Genomic DNA, 18,381 nt, shown 5'->3' with positions numbered 1-18,381 from the left:
TCTTAAAAAATAATTTCCATGTCAAAAAAGTCAGTTTGTCGTAAAACTGTTGAAATATAAGACTAGGAAAAATACGCAACTAGAAAGACTACAAATCCCAGTAAGTGATGTCACAATTGTTTTCCTCCACTAAAAATAAGAGATGGCAAAGATAACTTTAACAAGATGCCTGTGTGCTTAGTACCAGCCAGGTTGGTATCATATAAGAGTAGTAGTCATATTTCGTGAACCCTTTGAAGAGTAGCCTACTGTCACACCGGTGTGATCATTCTATAATACACCATTTAAGCCCGTGGGAGAAATGCTAACGCTACATTAGCATCGGCGATCTTTTTCTACTTCATGCTATCTGCACAAATGCTTGACATTAAACATTAAAAAGACCAGGCAGTTCAGAGAATCAAAGGAAGGCAGGAAGGCAGCTTTGCATGACATTCTTCTGGACGTGTTTCATTGTGGTGATAGTGAGGGTAGTTAATCCCTTGTTTAGCAAGACAGTAGTGACGGCCATCTTGGTGACGTGTGTTGTTGTGCGAGAAGAGAGATGAAGTTCATTCAGCGTTTCACACAAAAAAATGTGTTACTTCACAGTTTTACGACACATTTTTTTTTTTGACAGGCAAAATTATCTTTTAAATTGACAAACATGTGTAATTCGTGGCACAATTCAAACGGGATCGAAAGATAATCTTTCTCTCTCCATTGACTTCAATACATAATTTTTCCGAAATATGGAGGTCCACCGGAAGAGGAGGGACTTCGCCACTCTATTGGCTCTCACTGAAGTAACATATATATTGACAGCTTCCCGGGCCAATCACAGCCCGCGTTTCCGCTGGGCGTGGATAAACGAGCCTTGCTTTTCTTGACTTTTCCGTCCATTTCATTTCATCGTCACTACCACCATCCTTTTTAACCGGGACAACATGGCTACTGCAGCGAGCCGTTACTACAGCGAAGACGGCAGGGCAACAAAACGACAGAAAACTGACGGAATGGCCACGGTGAGTTGTGTTGTGTGTGAGCTGTAGTGGAAATAATTTCCCCTTGCTTATCGAACACACGCTGCCCAGTGTTCGTGGTTGAATTTGATTTGCGCGTTTGGGAAAAAAAATATCACGATACGTCGCAGGTCAATTTAAATATGTCTTTGTGAAGGGGTATCGTGCATTCACCGTTGTATAATCTTTATTATGTATAGTATACGCTTGTGGCTCAGAAAGAAACATCCAGAAACACAAGTCGTGCTTAAAGCTTTGCTGTGTTTTCTGAGTGGGGTGGTCGAAGGGCCTTGCCTGGGAACGGCTTTGTTCTAGTACCGGTAACGATTAGCCATGTGCTAGCTGTGAGCTAGCAACACATTGTAATCTTACTATGCAGCATTTGTGTAGCAGCTAGGTCAGTCGGGTAACATTGTAGTGTTGTTCTGCATGTTTTATACCCACCCACTTTGTCTTTCCATTGTAGTAAGGCATACAAATTTAACAATATACGCAGAGTAAGTCAACTGCCTCCTCCCCCAACTACAACCTAAGGTAGCTTGTCGTTTTAAGGTAAATGCAACGATTAAGCTGTAGCATCCAGTAACAGCGTGTCCCTTTACATAAGTATACGGAAGTATTTGAATCCTTAAAATTACTTGCGTCTTAACTAAAGATTATAATACCCTACTGTAGAAAATCCCCCCCCCCCCAACTGAAATTGCAGCATTCAAAACCATAATCTTATAATCATCAAAATGTAGCAAAGTATCATAAGTCAAATTAGTAATTTTGCCTTTTAAATGATCCATGTCAGTGTACACTATTATAAATAATGGTTTGCAATAGTAATGATGCATTCATTTGTATGTCGCATTTACTGATGTTTAGGTTGTGCTTGTTTTAACTTATACTGCTCAGAAAATCCCGTTTTAACCTTGAATTGATCAGAAAACATTTACATTCTAAATCAGACCATTTTGAGACGCATTGTTCTCACTGGAGAGAAAGGTAAAAATAAGGTTAACTTATAAATCCTTTAAAAAATGTAATTACTTTTATATGGCCAATGCTCAGCAACATTTCTAAAGATGATTTCATTCTATATTTGCGAGTAAGAATTTAATTGCCAACCACTACTTCACGGTTATGCTGTGATTATAATAAATAAAAACTGCAAATAGGCCTTCAATTTAAATTGAAGGTAGAATACAGTTCAATACAACATTGTTACATAAGGCACACGCCCAGCACTTGATAAGACCTATGCTAATTTTCTGCTTTCTTCCTAAGGGATACGAAGATCCACACAAGACCCTTCCGTCTGTGGTGGTGCATGTCCGGGGGCTTGTCGACGGTGTTACAGAGGCCGACCTTGTGGAGGCCTTGCAAGAATTTGGAGCAATCAGGTAGAGGAGGAGAACATTCTTTGTGTGTGGAATAAATGTGCAAAGAAATGCATACTTCCCTTTTAGGTCGTTACCTGGATTCTTTTTTTTACAAAGCTGAAAGTCAGGCTCACCGTTGGTTTAGTGGAAACCTGTAACCTTTCACCTGCAAGATATTAACTTTCAAGTGGTCTTGTACAAATGGCTGCACATGTGACCCAGTAGATCTCACATTGCATTGAAACAACTTTTTTATTTATTTTGATTTTAGCTATGTTGTTGTGATGCCCAAGAAGCGGCAGGCACTGGTCGAGTACGAAGACATGAATGGAGCATCCACATCTGTAACCTATGCTGCAGACAACCAGGTTTACATCGCTGGCCACCCAGCCTTCATCAACTACTCCACCAGCCAGAAGATATCCAGGCCGGGAGACGCCGATGACTCTAGAAGTGTTAACAATGTTCTTCTGCTCACCATCATGAACCCCATCTACCCCATCACCTCGGTAAATGCAAATATTTGGACTTCCTCCTTGTCTGTTTTGCTTGAATTGCCGAGCTTCATCAAGTTTGTGACATGTTTTACATTTGGGGAGAAAAGCCATGACAGGGGTTATTGTTAAAATGTCAGCACTCTTAAGCACATGTGTCCACGACACCGCTCACGGCTGCTAACTCCCTTTAAAGGGAGACTCTGTTTGTTTTTGCTTATACACTGCAGCTGGTGGTGAATTTAATTTGTATATACATCATAAGTGTTGTTAGTCCTGGTTAACCCCAGCAGCAGCCCTGTACTGTTCTTGTCAGGTAACGTGGATCAACTATTGTAATAAAAGTCTACCGGCAACCTTTTTATTAAAAGCAAAGTCGGTGTAGACTTTTTGTTTATGCCTCTGTTAAGTTTGGCTGTTGAACAGAGAACACATTTGTTTGTGGATCAGTTTTTCAACCTTTTACTTGTTAACAGGATGTCCTCTACACCATCTGCAACAACTGTGGGCCTGTCCAGAGAATCGTCATCTTCAGGAAGAACGGTGTCCAGGCCATGGTTGAATATCCTTTTGATTGGTGCTTTCTGACAGGGGCACAAACTGATTTTTTACCACCAGTTTGCAAAAAATGTACAGAAGAAATAAGCTGGCACGGCTGTATTTCCTGCTAGTTCTAACACAAATGAACAGAATACATGGCTTTATAACAGGAACTTGTCCAACGAATACCACCATTTCTACTGGTGACATAGATATTTTAAACTTCTATAGTGTTGACAATCTTAGTAGTTATTTTATTCTTAGATGTTGTGGCTTATAGTAATCTGTATTATAATTTTCATCAAAGCTGGTACTGGCGTGTCTTGTCCTTAACTCTTTCATTACATTCGACTCAGTGCAAAGTGCACAGCGGGCCAAAGCTTCACTCAACGGAGCTGATATTTACTCGGGCTGCTGCACACTGAAGATCGAGTATGCCAAGGTACGCTGCAGAACACAAAGCATGGCCATTGACATTGACGTAATAACACAATTTATAAAAAATAAATAAAAAATTACATCTGAATTTACTTTGAAATAAAGAAAATCTATTGATTCTGACTTTTCTACATCCAACTCACAGGTTTATCATTGTTTTGAGAAAAAGGATTATTCATTTACCTCTTTTTAGAAGTGAAGTTATAGTCATTTGTTCTGGGACCAGGCTCGGGGCTTAACGGGTTAATTAACGCACACTTAGTACATTTCTGCCTTAATGTTCGTATAAAGTGAAGGTTGGCGGTGATCAATGGATTCCGTCCAGTATAAGAGTCAAATGAAGCAAGAAACAGAGCTTGAGACAGAAAACCCAGCTAAACAGCAGTAATTTGTAGCTGTAGCTGTTTTATATCTGAGGCTTTCAGGTTCTGTTGAACCAGCTAAAGCAAAGAAAGCCAGACTGTTTTTTTTTTACATAACTCTGCACAGTAATGCAGACCAACAATAACCCCATTACTTTTTTGTAATGACGACTATAACTTCATTTTACAATTCAGCTCATAGTTTCCAATCAATGCCATATCATATAAAATGGTTTATTTCTTGACTACAAAATGGTTGTGTGTTGGATGGACCGCAGCAGTTTCTCCTTTCTATAGGCGCATTCACACTGCGGTACTTTTCCCACAAAGGTTCATGAGAACTCTTTAGTTCTCATGAACTAAGTACAGATCGCGTTCACACAGTAGAAGCTGCTGGGACTCCCAGCAGCTTCTACTGAAGCCTTCTGAGTAAATCGCCAGAACACCGACACCTCCTCATCTCCACCGCTCCCATGTTTTATTTTGTGTTGCCATAAGTTAGCCTCTTTGCGGTTCTGCGCTGGGCTAATGCTAATAATGCTAATAATGCTAATGCGAGGATAATAAAATGGCGTCTTCACAAAACTTTTTGGGAGTTTTACGGGGCGTGGTTTGCAATCCGCCCAGCCAATCAGGAATATAGCTCTTTTCTCACAAAAGAGCCGCTCGAAAGTTCATGCGAACAAAGGTTCGCATGAACTAATTTTAGTACCGGCTCTTTTTGGTGTGAACGCGATCATGAACTAAGTTCGCATGAACCTTTGTGGGGAAATTACCGCAGTGTGAATGCGCCTATTGCAGCCTGACTTGTAGAAGAGGATGATCATACTGTGTGGATTACTATAGTTCATGTATGATTATGCTTGTATTCATACAAATTGTGTTTCCTCAGCCCACTCGACTGAATGTGTTCAAGAATGACCAAGACACCTGGGACTACACTAACCCCAACCTGGGAGGCCCAGGTAAAACCTAAAGCACTTGAACACACCACCAAACATCTGCTGAGCCACATGCTTTGTATCTGAAGCCTAATGCTGCCACTGTTGGGAGTTACACCCTTCATTCATAATGCTACTACAAAGATATAAATTGTGTCCAATATACTATTTTGTTTGTAAAGAACCTGCTGGCATTATGACTGAAGTGTTGACTTGGGTCTTACTCTTAACGCTTTTCAAAAGACACTGCTCAGGGTTCATGCAGTGAGACACTTTGAAGAAGGGTCCTAATATAACAAGTTATATAACAATCCAGACACATTAGTGTTGAAAATCCTGTCAAAACAGTGAGCATAAATCTTTTTAGCACCAGAAGAGACATGTGAGATGAAAACCCATACATTCAAGTTGATTAAAAAAAAATGTCTGAGCTCTATTGTGTGGCAGGATCAACAGGAACAAATTAGCTGACAAAGAAAAATATTACATCTTTATTTAAGTCTCTTGTCTGGAAATGGTATGCTGCTCTGTATAGCTTCAGGCTAGCATTCTTGTTCTCATGGCATGGAGTCGTTCTGGTTTACATATGCTGGCTTTAGCCCTCAGCAAATCTATTTCTCATTTACTTGGAATTTGAATATAATAAATATGTCATGACAGCTGAGGTGACTGTAAGTTGAAACGCCTGAGCTGTAAGTATTTCTACCACGTCATAAAACAATTTTAACCGCCTTCATAGAAACCACTGCCGGTAATAACACAGCATCAGTGTTAACTGCGGTGGATAAACAAATCTAGCTAGACGTATCAAAATCACAGCCAAAAACATCTTTTTTAATTTTGTATTTGAGTAAAAGTCGTTGACGGGCCAATATAAAGGCTAAATGCGATTAAACCAGGATTTGTGAGTTTTCTGTAGTTTACACAATGACTAAGAAGCCTTTTGTAAGGTTGTGTGGACTGCTGAATTGTGAGCTGTTTATGATCTCTTCTTGTGTACATATCTGAGTCATGACACGTCCCTCTTGTCTGCAAAGCCTTCTTTAGCCAGCATTTGTTCCTGGCCTCCTAACCACACCTAAACATGTTGCATTAACTTATAATGAAACAGTTATAATAACTAAAACATTATAATTATTCCGCAGTTCAGGCAACATGTATTTTCCAGAAACAAATGTATTCGCCAACCAAAATGTTTGCGAGCCTTTCCACTCATCTAACCCTTACATTTCCTTCAGTGTTTTATACTTTTACAAACACCATACTGAAGTCTAACATGTATAGTCGGAGCTCCCCTCGGGCAGCCAACGTAGGTTTGATGCAAATCAAAGTGACTCTGATCAAATAGCGTTTGAGGTGGCCTCATTTTGTGGTGTGGTATGTGTGATAAGGGAGAACAGTCCAACTTCCGTAACCAGGCTATCTGTGACGCCATGTAACTCTTACCTCCTGATAAACCTGTGATCTCAGCAAGTCCAAAAAACATGCACAGGAGAGAGAGAGGCAGATACATGCTGACAACATCACCGCTCTTCCAACACCACCAAGTATCCACTTCTTCAGTGAGGACACAGCCACTATCACACAGAGGGCCAAATGTCCCCCGAGATACAAGGGGACAAACTACAAGACACCACCATTCAACATGCCGATGTAGGACTGATTTCCCACTCATGCCTCATCTCCGTATTCCAGCACAAGAGCCATGAAGACAGCGCACACAGAGCGGGGCTTTTGGCACTGAGCTACACTCGGTTCCTTCCCCCCTTCTTACTTTGTACCCATTTTGATACAAAGACACATAGAAGCAGGCCAGAGCTCGCATCTACAACTCCAGCACCCCACTGTCGACACCAAACGGAGACTGATACCAGAGAAGACACAGACAGACATCTCAGTACAACAATTGATGTAGACTGATACTCACCAGTCTACCAAGATCACATTTGTAAAAGCCTCAAGCCCCTTCCTGTACTGTTTTGGGCCGCGTTACCCGTCAAGCTTGTTGACATGAAAACAAAACACTCCAGCGACACACTCGCTGACGCCGAACCAACTGATCCAATAGATGGCTCACAGCTCCATTGGAGTCAACACAAGACAACTGATGAAGACACTGCTGACAACACCACCAAGCACACTCAGGCCCACTTTTGGTTTTATGTGTTTCCTCCCACATGGAATTCAGCTCTTTTCCTCATCTCTTCATCTTTTCCTCTGATTTTCTTACTACATGCATCCCTGTTAAGCTATCCCCTTTTTGAGTGCAATTTTTTCATTGATATTTTAAAGTCTTGAGAAGCTGTGTAACACCTTCCATGTGATGCAGGTTTGGCAATTTGCGGCTAAGAGGAGCCAGCTACCCAACTGAAATGTGCTCTATGGCAGCCTCAAGGCCTCCCAGTGGGCGCTAAGCGGACTATACCAAAAAGGGACAAAAAGGATGGAAACGGCCAACCAACCCACCAATGGGCCTTTCAACCTGATAGAACCAGGACTCGATCCTGAGGTGGAGAGTTGTTCCCCAAGAAAGGAAATGGATGAGTGTTGGATGAAATGAATTGAGTGCAGAGTGGTGGAGCTACTGCAGCAAATATCTTCCTCCCTACTGTTTGTAAGCATGCAGTAAGTAAATCAAGGCCCTCCTCAGGGAACATCACTGCACAGCACCACATGACTCCAAAGCCCAGCACCCAACATTGCCACACCAGACTGACATGACTCCACCTTTCTCCCTCATGCAGGCTTAACCTTTCTTTTTGTGGAAGAGGGTGTAGGTCGGGGTTCTGTCGGAGCCTCAAACTATTGTCACTACTGTCCGTTTAAAAGTCTTGTCTCATCTATACCGGCTTCCTTGGACTTTCTTTGGGAATTAAATCATGTGTTTAATCAGGACAGAGGGTGTGAGCTGAATATTAATTCATGCAGGATGCGCTGTTTATCAAAAAGCAGGAATAGCTTTCCATCCACCAGCCACAGTGGCTGTTGGTGTCCAAAATCTGCATGCTTTTTTACATTTTAATTGCCAAATTGCTTTTAGAATCTGGTACATCCACAGGTAATCAACCGGGCTCTTCCAAACTATCGGTATTTTATATCCTGAAATGGTGGTTTTACTGTGCCCTCCTTACATTTTAACTGGGGTGAATTCACATTAACCCACAAAATGTTACCTTTTTTTGATTAACCCAGCTTCCATTCTGACTGATTATTGTGTACCCCAACAGATGGTGATGCAGATGGCAATGGGAGTAATGCAGGTGTGTGTTTGTGTACGCGTACAAAATATGTTCTTTAAATGTAATTTGTGAAACAATTGTTTGCAATGTTTGCTGTTCCCCTTGGTATGCTCCATTGTGGATAAGGTGTCAACACCAGTGACTTCCCTACGCCTCCCTTTCCATTTAAAGGACACCTATCATGCTATATTTAAATTATATATTGTAGGGCCATACCTGTATATTTATACTAATGATGTTAACGCGGTAATTAATTTTTTGAATTAATTGCGTTAAAATATTTAACGCATGTGCAGAATGGCCCGCCCCATACATCCCTCCAGTGGCAGCGCCAGGGTATGGCTGGGGTAGGCTACACCATGAAAAATGATGTTAAAGTAAGCAAAATAAAGTGCCAACTCGCGCCGAGTAAATTGCACAGACAGCAGTTAGTAAGATTGATTTCAGCAGCCACTTGTCTCGAAATGCCGAAGACTAGAAACGGTTTTGAAAACTTTTGTCACGTAGTGATCGTCTTCTCAAGAACATCTTTGATAATGTCTTCTGGTCAATCAGAATCAAGATAACGGCGTGGTGTTGTTGCAGGAAGTCCCGACGGAGAATACTTTTGCTGTAGTACAGGTAACACATAACTGGTACGCAGGTTATGTGCGTAATCTGAAATGCGTACCGTCACTTGTGTCACAAAGCGCATTTGCGTACCGACGTACTTGTGAAGCTTTTCCAGAAGGCGGTTAGATCCCCGGACGACAGAGTCGGTCTCCGTGTGCACAGACAGGCTGCTGTTAACGTCGGTCTGTACAACGGAACTGTGCCAAAACTACGCCAACCGGCTGCGGAGGAGACTCCCCCCCCTTCACTGGAGAACTGCACTAAAACAGCTGATCACATCGTTCACACTCTGTGGTCACGAAGTACTCCCCTAGCCCCCCCTCCGTCGACTCATTTATCTTTCCATTCCCACAACAATATACATAAAGAAATGGCATATTTTGGACATAGTTCGAATGGTGATTAATCTGATTAATTAATTTTAAAACTGATTAAAATTTGTAATCGTTTGACAGCCCTAATTTATACGTTTCTGTTTTCAAAATACCAAACGGATCATGCATTTGAGCCATGCCTCATTTCGCTCTATTTGCTGTTCTCCAGCCCTGTTTTTGCAGGGGCTGATTCTGTGAGCTGCAGCTGACCACGCCCCCCTGCGGGAGAGGGGAGCGTGCTCTGATCAAGTCAGAAGAGGGGGAGAAAAATAGATCTCTGTCCTGCGTGTTTTATTATATAGTCGTTATTCATTTGTTTTAAAGCTCAATGAATAACAAAGAAGACCTTTGACCGGCACTTTTCTAATTTTGTCCGGAAGATTTAAACTTTAACGGACAGGTTGATCGGCGAAAAAGAACTGAATCTGCCGCACGGTCCCCTCGTTCCTTGGAAGAGGCGGGTGTTTGTCATCCGCCGGTGGACTACCGGAGAGAATCGCACTGCTTGCCTCGACGGGGAGGGATTGCATTGAATTACAGCAGCAGGCGCTGACGGGACGGTGTTCAAATCTGGATCAGATCCGGTGCAGCCCCGTTTTTAGAGATTTGGGTATAGAGGAAGAGAGAGGGTTGTGTTTTCTGACACTTGGTGAGTTCCATGACACACCGCGGACACATCTTCATGTGTGAAAGACGTACAAAGGTGCATTTTGCATGATAGGTCCCCTTTAATACAGACAAAGATCAATCACTAAAATACTGTCCGCTGCTTTTTCAGCTGGGGTTTATACTTTTGCTGGTTGCAAGATGAATCAGCAATGCATGCATTCGTCTTAAGTACTTATTTGAGGGGGGTGCAGGTTGAGGCATCTAGTTGGCTTGTCTGGTATCACTTAGGGGTGTTGAAAATAATCGTTTCTACCATGCGGACGTTTCGGTCTCGATGCAGTGACGGAAGATAATCGGTTATAGAGTAGTAACGTTGCTTCCTGATTTTCTGGCAGCGGCTTTACTATAACGTTATTTCTGTCACTTTAATATCAAACCGGTCGGTGACGCAGAGATCAGGGAACAGACGGCACAGCGACTCCAAACACGGAGCAGTCTGCTTTATCCACCAACACAAGAACACCAGTCCAGAACCAACAGCAGAAGGACCCGCTCCGAATCACTCCGTGTCGCTGCGGCTCAGAGACACGGGGATTTATGTTTTAAAGAAATACTGGCGTTACAATCATGTCAGGTTTTTGGTGGATTTCGTTAAGTCTTGGATTGCAGAGTATGAATGCCCTCTAGCAATTCTCAGACGATATATACGTGTGTAAAGTTTGTGAAGGCAGGAGGAAAGCTTCCGCGATCACCGTCTCCTCTCCGTTCCTCCAAACCCCGCCCCCTCCTGAACATAATGAGTGACAGGCTGATAGTGACCCGATAGAAACTTTATTATTCACTTAATCACTGAGATACAATGAAGCTAACTTAGTCTCATACATTCATGGGATTTATGTAACAGTGATACAGAGAATGTGAGTGTGCACCCACATGCACTATTGTTGTTGTTATATGCTGTTGTAAATCCTCCTGGTGTCTGCTGTGTTCAGACTCAGGTCCTGTGTGTGAGGCCTCCTTCAGGACATTCAGTGTCCTTTCTTAACAGAAGGCCGCGGCTAGAAGCTGCAGCTAGACTGCAGAAGCATTAGCTTTTTGTTTTTGAGGATGGAACAACTTCACACACAGATATAGGGAGGCTAGACCTATACAATTCATTTATTTTGGTTTATAAGTTAATGTCAAGACATTTATGTTATTGATTTCTGAAGCACTTTCTAAATAATAAAAAGAGAGTTCATATGTATTTACTGCATGTATGCATTGATGAAGAATAAGCCATGTGCAGTAATATAGAAAATTGAGGATGCAACGCATTGGTATGAATCGTGATGCATCGGGATATCGAACCGAATCGAATCGTTGACAGGATAATCGAATCGTGAGACCAGTGAAGATGCACAGCCCTAGTATCAATGTGCCTTTTTACTTTTATTTCTTACTCTCTTTCTCCTCGTAGATGACGTTAATGCAAACCCCAACAAGCGACAGAGACAGCCTGCGTTGCTGGGCGACCATCCTCCAGAGTACGGTAAGGCTCTCAGGTTACACATGTTTGAAATAAATCAGTGGGGCTCGGAGTGTCTCTTCTGTCTAGTAAAACGGTTCTCTAGAGTCGAACTCGCCTTCTTTGATTTGTAGGTTTTCTGTTCTCTCATTCGCTTCCATCATTATTCAGGAGGTGGTTACCATGGCTACGACGAGAGCTACGGATCCCCGCCCTATGAGGGTCGCCGCATGGGTCCACCAATGAGAGGGCGTGGAGGGAGGCCCAACTACGGGCCCAACTACGGACCCCCTCCCCCTCCTCCTGGGGAGTACGGGGGCCACGCTGAGTCCCCGGTCGTAATGCTTTACGGACTGGAGCCCGTCAAGATGAACGCAGACCGGGTCTTCAACATCTTCTGTCTCTATGGCAACGTAGAGCGGGTCAGTGTCTGTTTTTTGTGAATGTGGAAGCTCCAACGTTTTTGATTAGTTCAACATCTGGTACAAAATAACAACCTTATAATACAGTATGTACAGAAAGACAACTTTTGCTGGAGAAGCAAATCGATTTTATTTGTATTCCAGGTCCTGGGACAAGTTCCTTTTCTTTCTTTTGTTTATAAGAATGGGTTTTAGTGAAAGACACATTTTTGTCTTGCTTCCATGAATTGCTACTATACACATAGTAATGGTTTTATTTGTTCACTAAATGCCACGCATTAAAACGCAGGCTGAAGTCGGCAGTGGGACACACATTGGTAAAGATATTCAGACTAAAACAAGAGATTAACTACTGGAAGTGTCTAATTTTAAGACAAAACAACTTCTTTTTTCACGGCACATGGCTATGTTGCATAACTGGAATATTTAACTTCCATAACCTCACACACCCTTGCCTTAAGACAGCCTCTCAAACCTGCTAATCCTAGTTAACCCCTGAGTGTCACTATAAGGAGTTGCTCTGATGTGCATGTGGTTTAACATTATTCCAGTTTGTTTAAACATTGGCATCTCAATCATAAATATGATTGGATATTCATTTTGATCTATGCCACCATTGTTTGGTGGTAGCAGTACGTTGTAAGCAGTGATAATGTCTCTTGTCGGAACAAGAGACGCTTCACTGAGTTAGTTTAGTGCGAAACAGATCACGCCCTGCTGACTCGGCTGTCTGTCAGCTGCTGCTAAACAAGACGATAGGACAATAAAACAAATGTTTTAATGTATAATCTGATGACCATTTGAAAAACATAACTTGTCCCTTTTTTAGGACAGAGCAGCAATGCACAGGAATGTGGCCTGCTTTTTGTCTAAAGGGCAAATATGAGAGTATGGCTGATTCTAGTGGAAACAAGCCAGGGCTTTAGATTGTGAGCGAGGTATAATAAAATGCATGATTTTATGCTGTAACGGCTGTATGATCAACATTTTTACTTTCTTAGTTTTTTTTCATGGAGTGTCCGTATTTTGGCCCACATTTTTTTTACAGGTTGATACATTTGAAATCCAAAAAGAACCCAGAGGTGAAGCGCACTCGTTCATCTTTTCTCTGTTTGTCTCTGCAGGTGAAGTTCATGAAGAGTAAGCCCGGCGCTGCCATGGTGGAGATGGGAGACTGCTATGCAGTGGACCGCTCCATCACTCACCTCAACAACAACTTCCTGTTTGGACAGAGGCTCAATGTGTGGTGAGTTCATCCTGTCAGTTCTAACCTATATTCTGGATACATATTTGTAGTCCAGAAGAAGAGAGCCCTGCCTCAAGAATATTTTAACCTGTAAAAACCCCAAGGGTTTTTTTTTCACGACACTGTGTCTCAGGGGATCTTAATATTTAAGAACCTATTAATGTGTTATACCAAATTAACGGGAATAATCTCAGCTAACTGACGATACAAACCATGTTTACCAAAACAAAACAAGTCTCATAAGAAGCATCTAAATGACCCCTTAGCGAAAAATGCTAACGGACATTGGCACAGAACTCAAGATAAAAGTACCCTTGTTTATCGTGGCTGCACATACAAGATATCCGATTAAAGATGATATATATTAATTAGTATCATCACTGAGTGATCCAGACTCGGACAGGGGAAGCAAACACAGACATCACAACACGTACCTTTACGGAGCTTCTAGGGAGATCGTCTCACCGTAGCTGTCAATCTGATCAAAAGACGTGTTCAATGGCATTAAAACGAGAAAACACGCGGCTGAATCGGTTAATCCATAGGTTTTTAACGTCTGTATAAAAAAAATATTTAATTTATATTCCATTTTTATGTAAAAATCGCAGAGCAAAAGTTAGCTGCTAATGGTAGCCACCAGAGTGGCTGCTGCTTCCGGTCTTGGCTATGCAGCAGTCTAACACACGCATTACCAAATAAGGACTATGTGGGAGTTCCCCTCGATTCCATTGGCTCTGCCGGTCAGGAAGAGATGTCACATGTCATAATCAAACAAGGGGGGCCAGAGATATGGAAAATCCACCCAAATGGCCCCAGAAGAGTTTTTTTTGCTAAAGCTCTCTCATGCCCCTTTCACACCAGCGCCTTTTCAGCTCCGGCTCGGAGCTAGAGCCTGAAAAGCGCCGGGTTTTCCTGTTCACACCGCAGCGGCGCCGGCTCTTGGCTCCGGAATCCGCTTCATTTCCAGCTCCAAAAAATTGTCGGTCCAGAGGCAAGAGCTTTGGAGCTAAGAGGCGACGTCGCTTACGTCGAGGCGTGCAGGAAACTAAACCCACCTCCCCTGGGTCGACTGTTATGCCTGCCTACAAGCAGTAGTGCCTATAAACACACTTTATAAAGTCAGGCAGCACTAACCAGGCTTCGTGTGATTCTGTTTATTTGTACCTTGCTTTGACCCTCCGTTCGCTGTTATAGATCATTGTGGAGAGAGGCAGACGTGTTGTTTTGTATCATTGCAGCTATCGGATGCAAGTAGTCAGTTTAGCTTCGGTTGCTATGCCAACATCACCCGTTTTATACCAGAGAAACTTTCATAACAGCGTTGTGATACCAAACAGTGTCAATTCAGACTGACACACATTCACTTAGGCTAAGGGAACTGGGGATATGCATCAGCTGCTTGTGTGAGTCGGACAGTGAATACTTCAGAGCGGCCGCTGCAGTGCGAGCTAACGGGAGCTAACGGGAGCATACACTCCGTGGAAGAGCAGCCAGCACTGCAGCGGTCGGTAAATGCTGCAGAAACACATTAATGAACAATGAACCACGGCACTCTGGAGCAAAGTATAAGGTTGGAGAAGTCGTTATTCAATTTATTCTGGCTTCGTGTGATTAAAAGCAACACGATCATCGACCCGACGCTGTTGTTGTTGTGAGCTGCCGTAATGGCTGCCGTTGGGGAGCAAATCAGCGATGTAAACGGTGACGTCATGACGCAGCTCTGGGGCGCCAGTGGGCGGTGTGCACAGAGCGGGAGCTGAAAAGGGAAACTGGAGCTGAACCAGAAAAGCTCCCGCTCGGAGCTAGAAATTGAAAAGCGCTGGTGTGAAAGCCGCATAAAAAGTACTTATTATATGATGTACTTTGGATTCCTAAAGCTTTTAGTCTACTAACCCATCATCCAAGGTTAGTTTTCACTATAAGTACAAAATGTATCTTTTGGACGGACACTATAATTTACAGTTTTTTTTACCATGTTCAATCTGAATTTACTTTAAAATAAAAAACATCTCTATTGATTTTGACTTTTCTACATCCAACTCACAGGTTATCATTACTTTGAGAAAAAAGATTATTAATGTAACCCTTTTAGAAGATATGGTCATTTGTTCTGGGAATGTCATTTTCGAGCCTGAAACCTGAAAAACAGGCTCGGGGTTCACAGGTTCTGAAGCTTCATGCCATCAAGTGCTAATGTAGGTGTTAGGCCAGACAAACGGCTTGAGGAAGATATAGTGTAGTGATGACTCGAAGAAGAAATGCAGCTTCTCCTGGTGTCTCTTGTATTTAGAATGTGACTTTTCCTTCCCTGTAGTGTGTCCAAGCAGCAGGCCATTGTCCCCGGTCAGTGCTATGAGCTGGAGGACAGCTCGAGCAGCTTCAAAGACTTCCATGGCTCCAGGAACAACCGCTTCACCTCGCCGGAGCAGGCGGCCAAAAACCGCATCCAGCACCCGAGCAACGTGCTGCACTTCTTCAACGCTCAGCCAGACGTCACGCCAGAGATCTTCACTCAGGTCTGTGGAAGAGGCCTGGTTCATACCAGTTTTTAAATGTACATTGACTCTTGATTAAAGAACAGGCAACATTCTTCATCACTGCTGATTTGTATTTGGTTGAACTGGAATTTTAAAAGTATTTTTTCATGTACTATAAATAATGGTTTCAAGCTGAGACTGTCGGAATACAAGCATGTAATTCCCTAATAAGAGTTTATTCTTTGCAGATTTGTGAGGAGCTTGGTGTCAAGATTCCCGTCAACGTCAAAATGTTCACAGGAAAGAGTAAGCTGCTTTGATACTGCTCATGCTTTATTTTTGTTTTACTTTTGAACTCGCTGACTATGTATAGAAACTCTGGAAGCCCTCAATAGACATGGGGGGGAAAACTGAAACATTTTTCCAGCCAGGCTGGACGTAGACAAACATTGAATGTTGACATGCACAGAGAAATGTTCCTGTAGTTAAAGTGACCTCTGACCCCCAGGTGGAGCAGCTCCCAGTGACCGCAGTGCTTCAGGGCTGCTAGAGTGGGAGTCCATCAATGATGCCATGGAGGCTCTGGCATTGATAAACCACTTCCAGATGAAAAATGCAGGTAAGGAAAAGCCCCTGAGAATGTAGGAGGTCTCAACCCTGACTGAGCAGGATTCAGACAAAGAACTTAAATAAAATAAATCCCAGATGTTGTTTCGGGTACTTTTTTATTAAACTGTTTAGTTTGACTGACAGTAACTTGGACGAGGGCAACTTGATATGGTCATGGAAACACCACTGATAGATGTTAGTCTGAAGACCGAGTCCTCTCTCAGGTCATGTTTTTGTGTAATGTCTCTTGTTTCTTTTTTTCCAGCTGGTCCTTACCCGTACACCCTGAAACTCTGCTTCTCCACCGTTCAGCACGCCAACTAGGAGCAGCTGGTATAATGAAGATTGGACCACCATTCCCATGTTCACATGTACTTAGACCATGACTGCTTGCAACACTCGTAGAGAAATTAGATTTTCAAATGCTGTGAAAAATGTTCACATTGTAATTGATCCTTAAAGTAAAACTCCTATTTGGTATATTGGACAGATCTAACAAATGCATTGATATGTATCCCCCACATGTGTTGTAGAGTGTTGGTACCTGCGTGTCTTCAAGAATATGTTGTCCTTTTTACTTTTTGTATTATGCTTATACAGTAACATGAGAACATATTTGAAAGACTTGGTTTTATTTTCAGTTGGTTCAGTGGCAGTAGATAACAAAGTTGTTAGAATTGTCTTTTGAAACTTTTATTATTCACCTTTTTGCGTTGTTTTGATTTTACCTATTCAGTTCTGCGTCTCTGTCTGATATGCAGATGGATAATTGTTTTGTTCTAAGAAAATAAAAAAACAATTTAAGTTGCGTTTATTCTGCCATCCTTTTGAAAGTGTCTTCTGTCAAATGAAGTCTACATATCTGCAGTGACGGTTTATCTCGGGCCATAGCAATAAATGAAGATATATCAAGACCAAATAAGTCTTAAATGCATACGACATACTCATTATGAAAGCTATGCCGTGTATGCATATAGTGATGTATATAGTGTGAGATTGAATCCAGATATGATGGTTTAACCACTGCAACTCCATATGTTACCATTTCGTCAGGAATCCCTTAGTCCCACGGTGGGGAAATTAACATTGTTACAGCAACAGTGGCATGCAATAATACAGAATAAGCTAATAACATATAGAAGGAAAGCACACGAGTTATAGAATATAAAAAAGACAAGTTGGTAAGTACACATACAAGGCAACACAAATGATTAGATTAGGGGTGTTAAGCAGCATCTCAACAGCATGTAAGGTAAGGCAGTCTTGTTGTGTGAGGATCTACCAGGGGCCGTGGTGGGTCTACAGCCTGACTGCTGCAGGAAGGAGTGCAGCAGCCTGTCACTGGAGGAGCTGCACAGTGAGGACAGGGTGTCCTGGAGGGGGTGGGACAGCTTGGCTGCCATTCTCCTGTCTCCCTCCACAGTGAGGACTCCTGTCTCCCACCTCCACAGTGAGGACTCCTGTCTCCCACCACCTCCACATTGAGGACTCCTGTCTCCCACCTCCACAGTGAGGACTCCTGTCTCCCACTCAGGGCCGGCCCTCGGCATAGGCAGTATAGGCGAATGCTAAGGGCGCATCAACCCATAGGGGGCGCCGAAAATTGAAAAAAAGAAGTTAGAAATACATTTTTTTTTTTTTCATAACACAATTTCCCGATTTTGGATCAACAAAGTACATCTTATTATCTTATACTAACATAACTACGCCTATATTGCGTACAGCGCCCATAAACTATGGCACACACCCCCCCACCCCAAAATCAAGTTGAACTGCCCCAGTCCCAGTAAAGACCAAAGGTTTATGTGAAATTGTTCTTTTTTTGAAATAATGGTTTTAGTGTGCAATTATAGGTTTTAATTTTGTATTTGTATTCATTTAAAATAAATCAAACTCCCAAAAAACGTACACAGCTTCTTTGTGCTTTTATTAACATTGAAATTTACTGTGTAAGCGGCCGCGGGGGGGAGAGCTTTAGAGAGCTCTCTCCTGAAAGACTGAGAGGCTCTGATAACCTCAGCTCAGTGAGGTAAAGGCACACCTTTATATGATCATTATAGTTATAACAAAATAAGAGAATAGGTGAAAAACAGGTATAAAATACTGACAGTACAAAAAAGTTGTTATTAATAAACAAGAATAC

The 18,381-nt window shown here is 42.4% G+C and overlaps 1 protein-coding gene across 1 annotated transcript; it reads left to right on the top strand.

The window, feature by feature from the left end:
* Positions 1-733: 733 nt before the first annotated feature.
* Positions 734-17,046, top strand: LOC117457149 (heterogeneous nuclear ribonucleoprotein L-like). Its single transcript, XM_071205293.1, has 14 exons — positions 734-1,004; positions 2,274-2,389; positions 2,640-2,877; positions 3,339-3,426; positions 3,750-3,844; positions 5,095-5,167; positions 8,371-8,403; positions 11,437-11,508; positions 11,656-11,906; positions 13,031-13,152; positions 15,467-15,668; positions 15,878-15,935; positions 16,138-16,248; positions 16,504-17,046. Exons 1-14 carry the CDS (start codon positions 927-929, stop codon positions 16,560-16,562), a joined length of 1,596 nt encoding a protein of 531 aa, XP_071061394.1. The 5' UTR covers positions 734-926; the 3' UTR covers positions 16,563-17,046.
* The last annotated feature ends 1,335 nt before the right edge of the window (positions 17,047-18,381 follow it).

Source organism: Pseudochaenichthys georgianus, chromosome 13, assembly GCF_902827115.2.
Source record: "Pseudochaenichthys georgianus chromosome 13, fPseGeo1.2, whole genome shotgun sequence".
Lineage (NCBI taxonomy): Eukaryota > Metazoa > Chordata > Actinopteri > Perciformes > Channichthyidae > Pseudochaenichthys > Pseudochaenichthys georgianus.
Note: the sequence above shows the minus strand (reverse complement) of the source record. Positions and strands in the feature narration are given on the sequence as shown.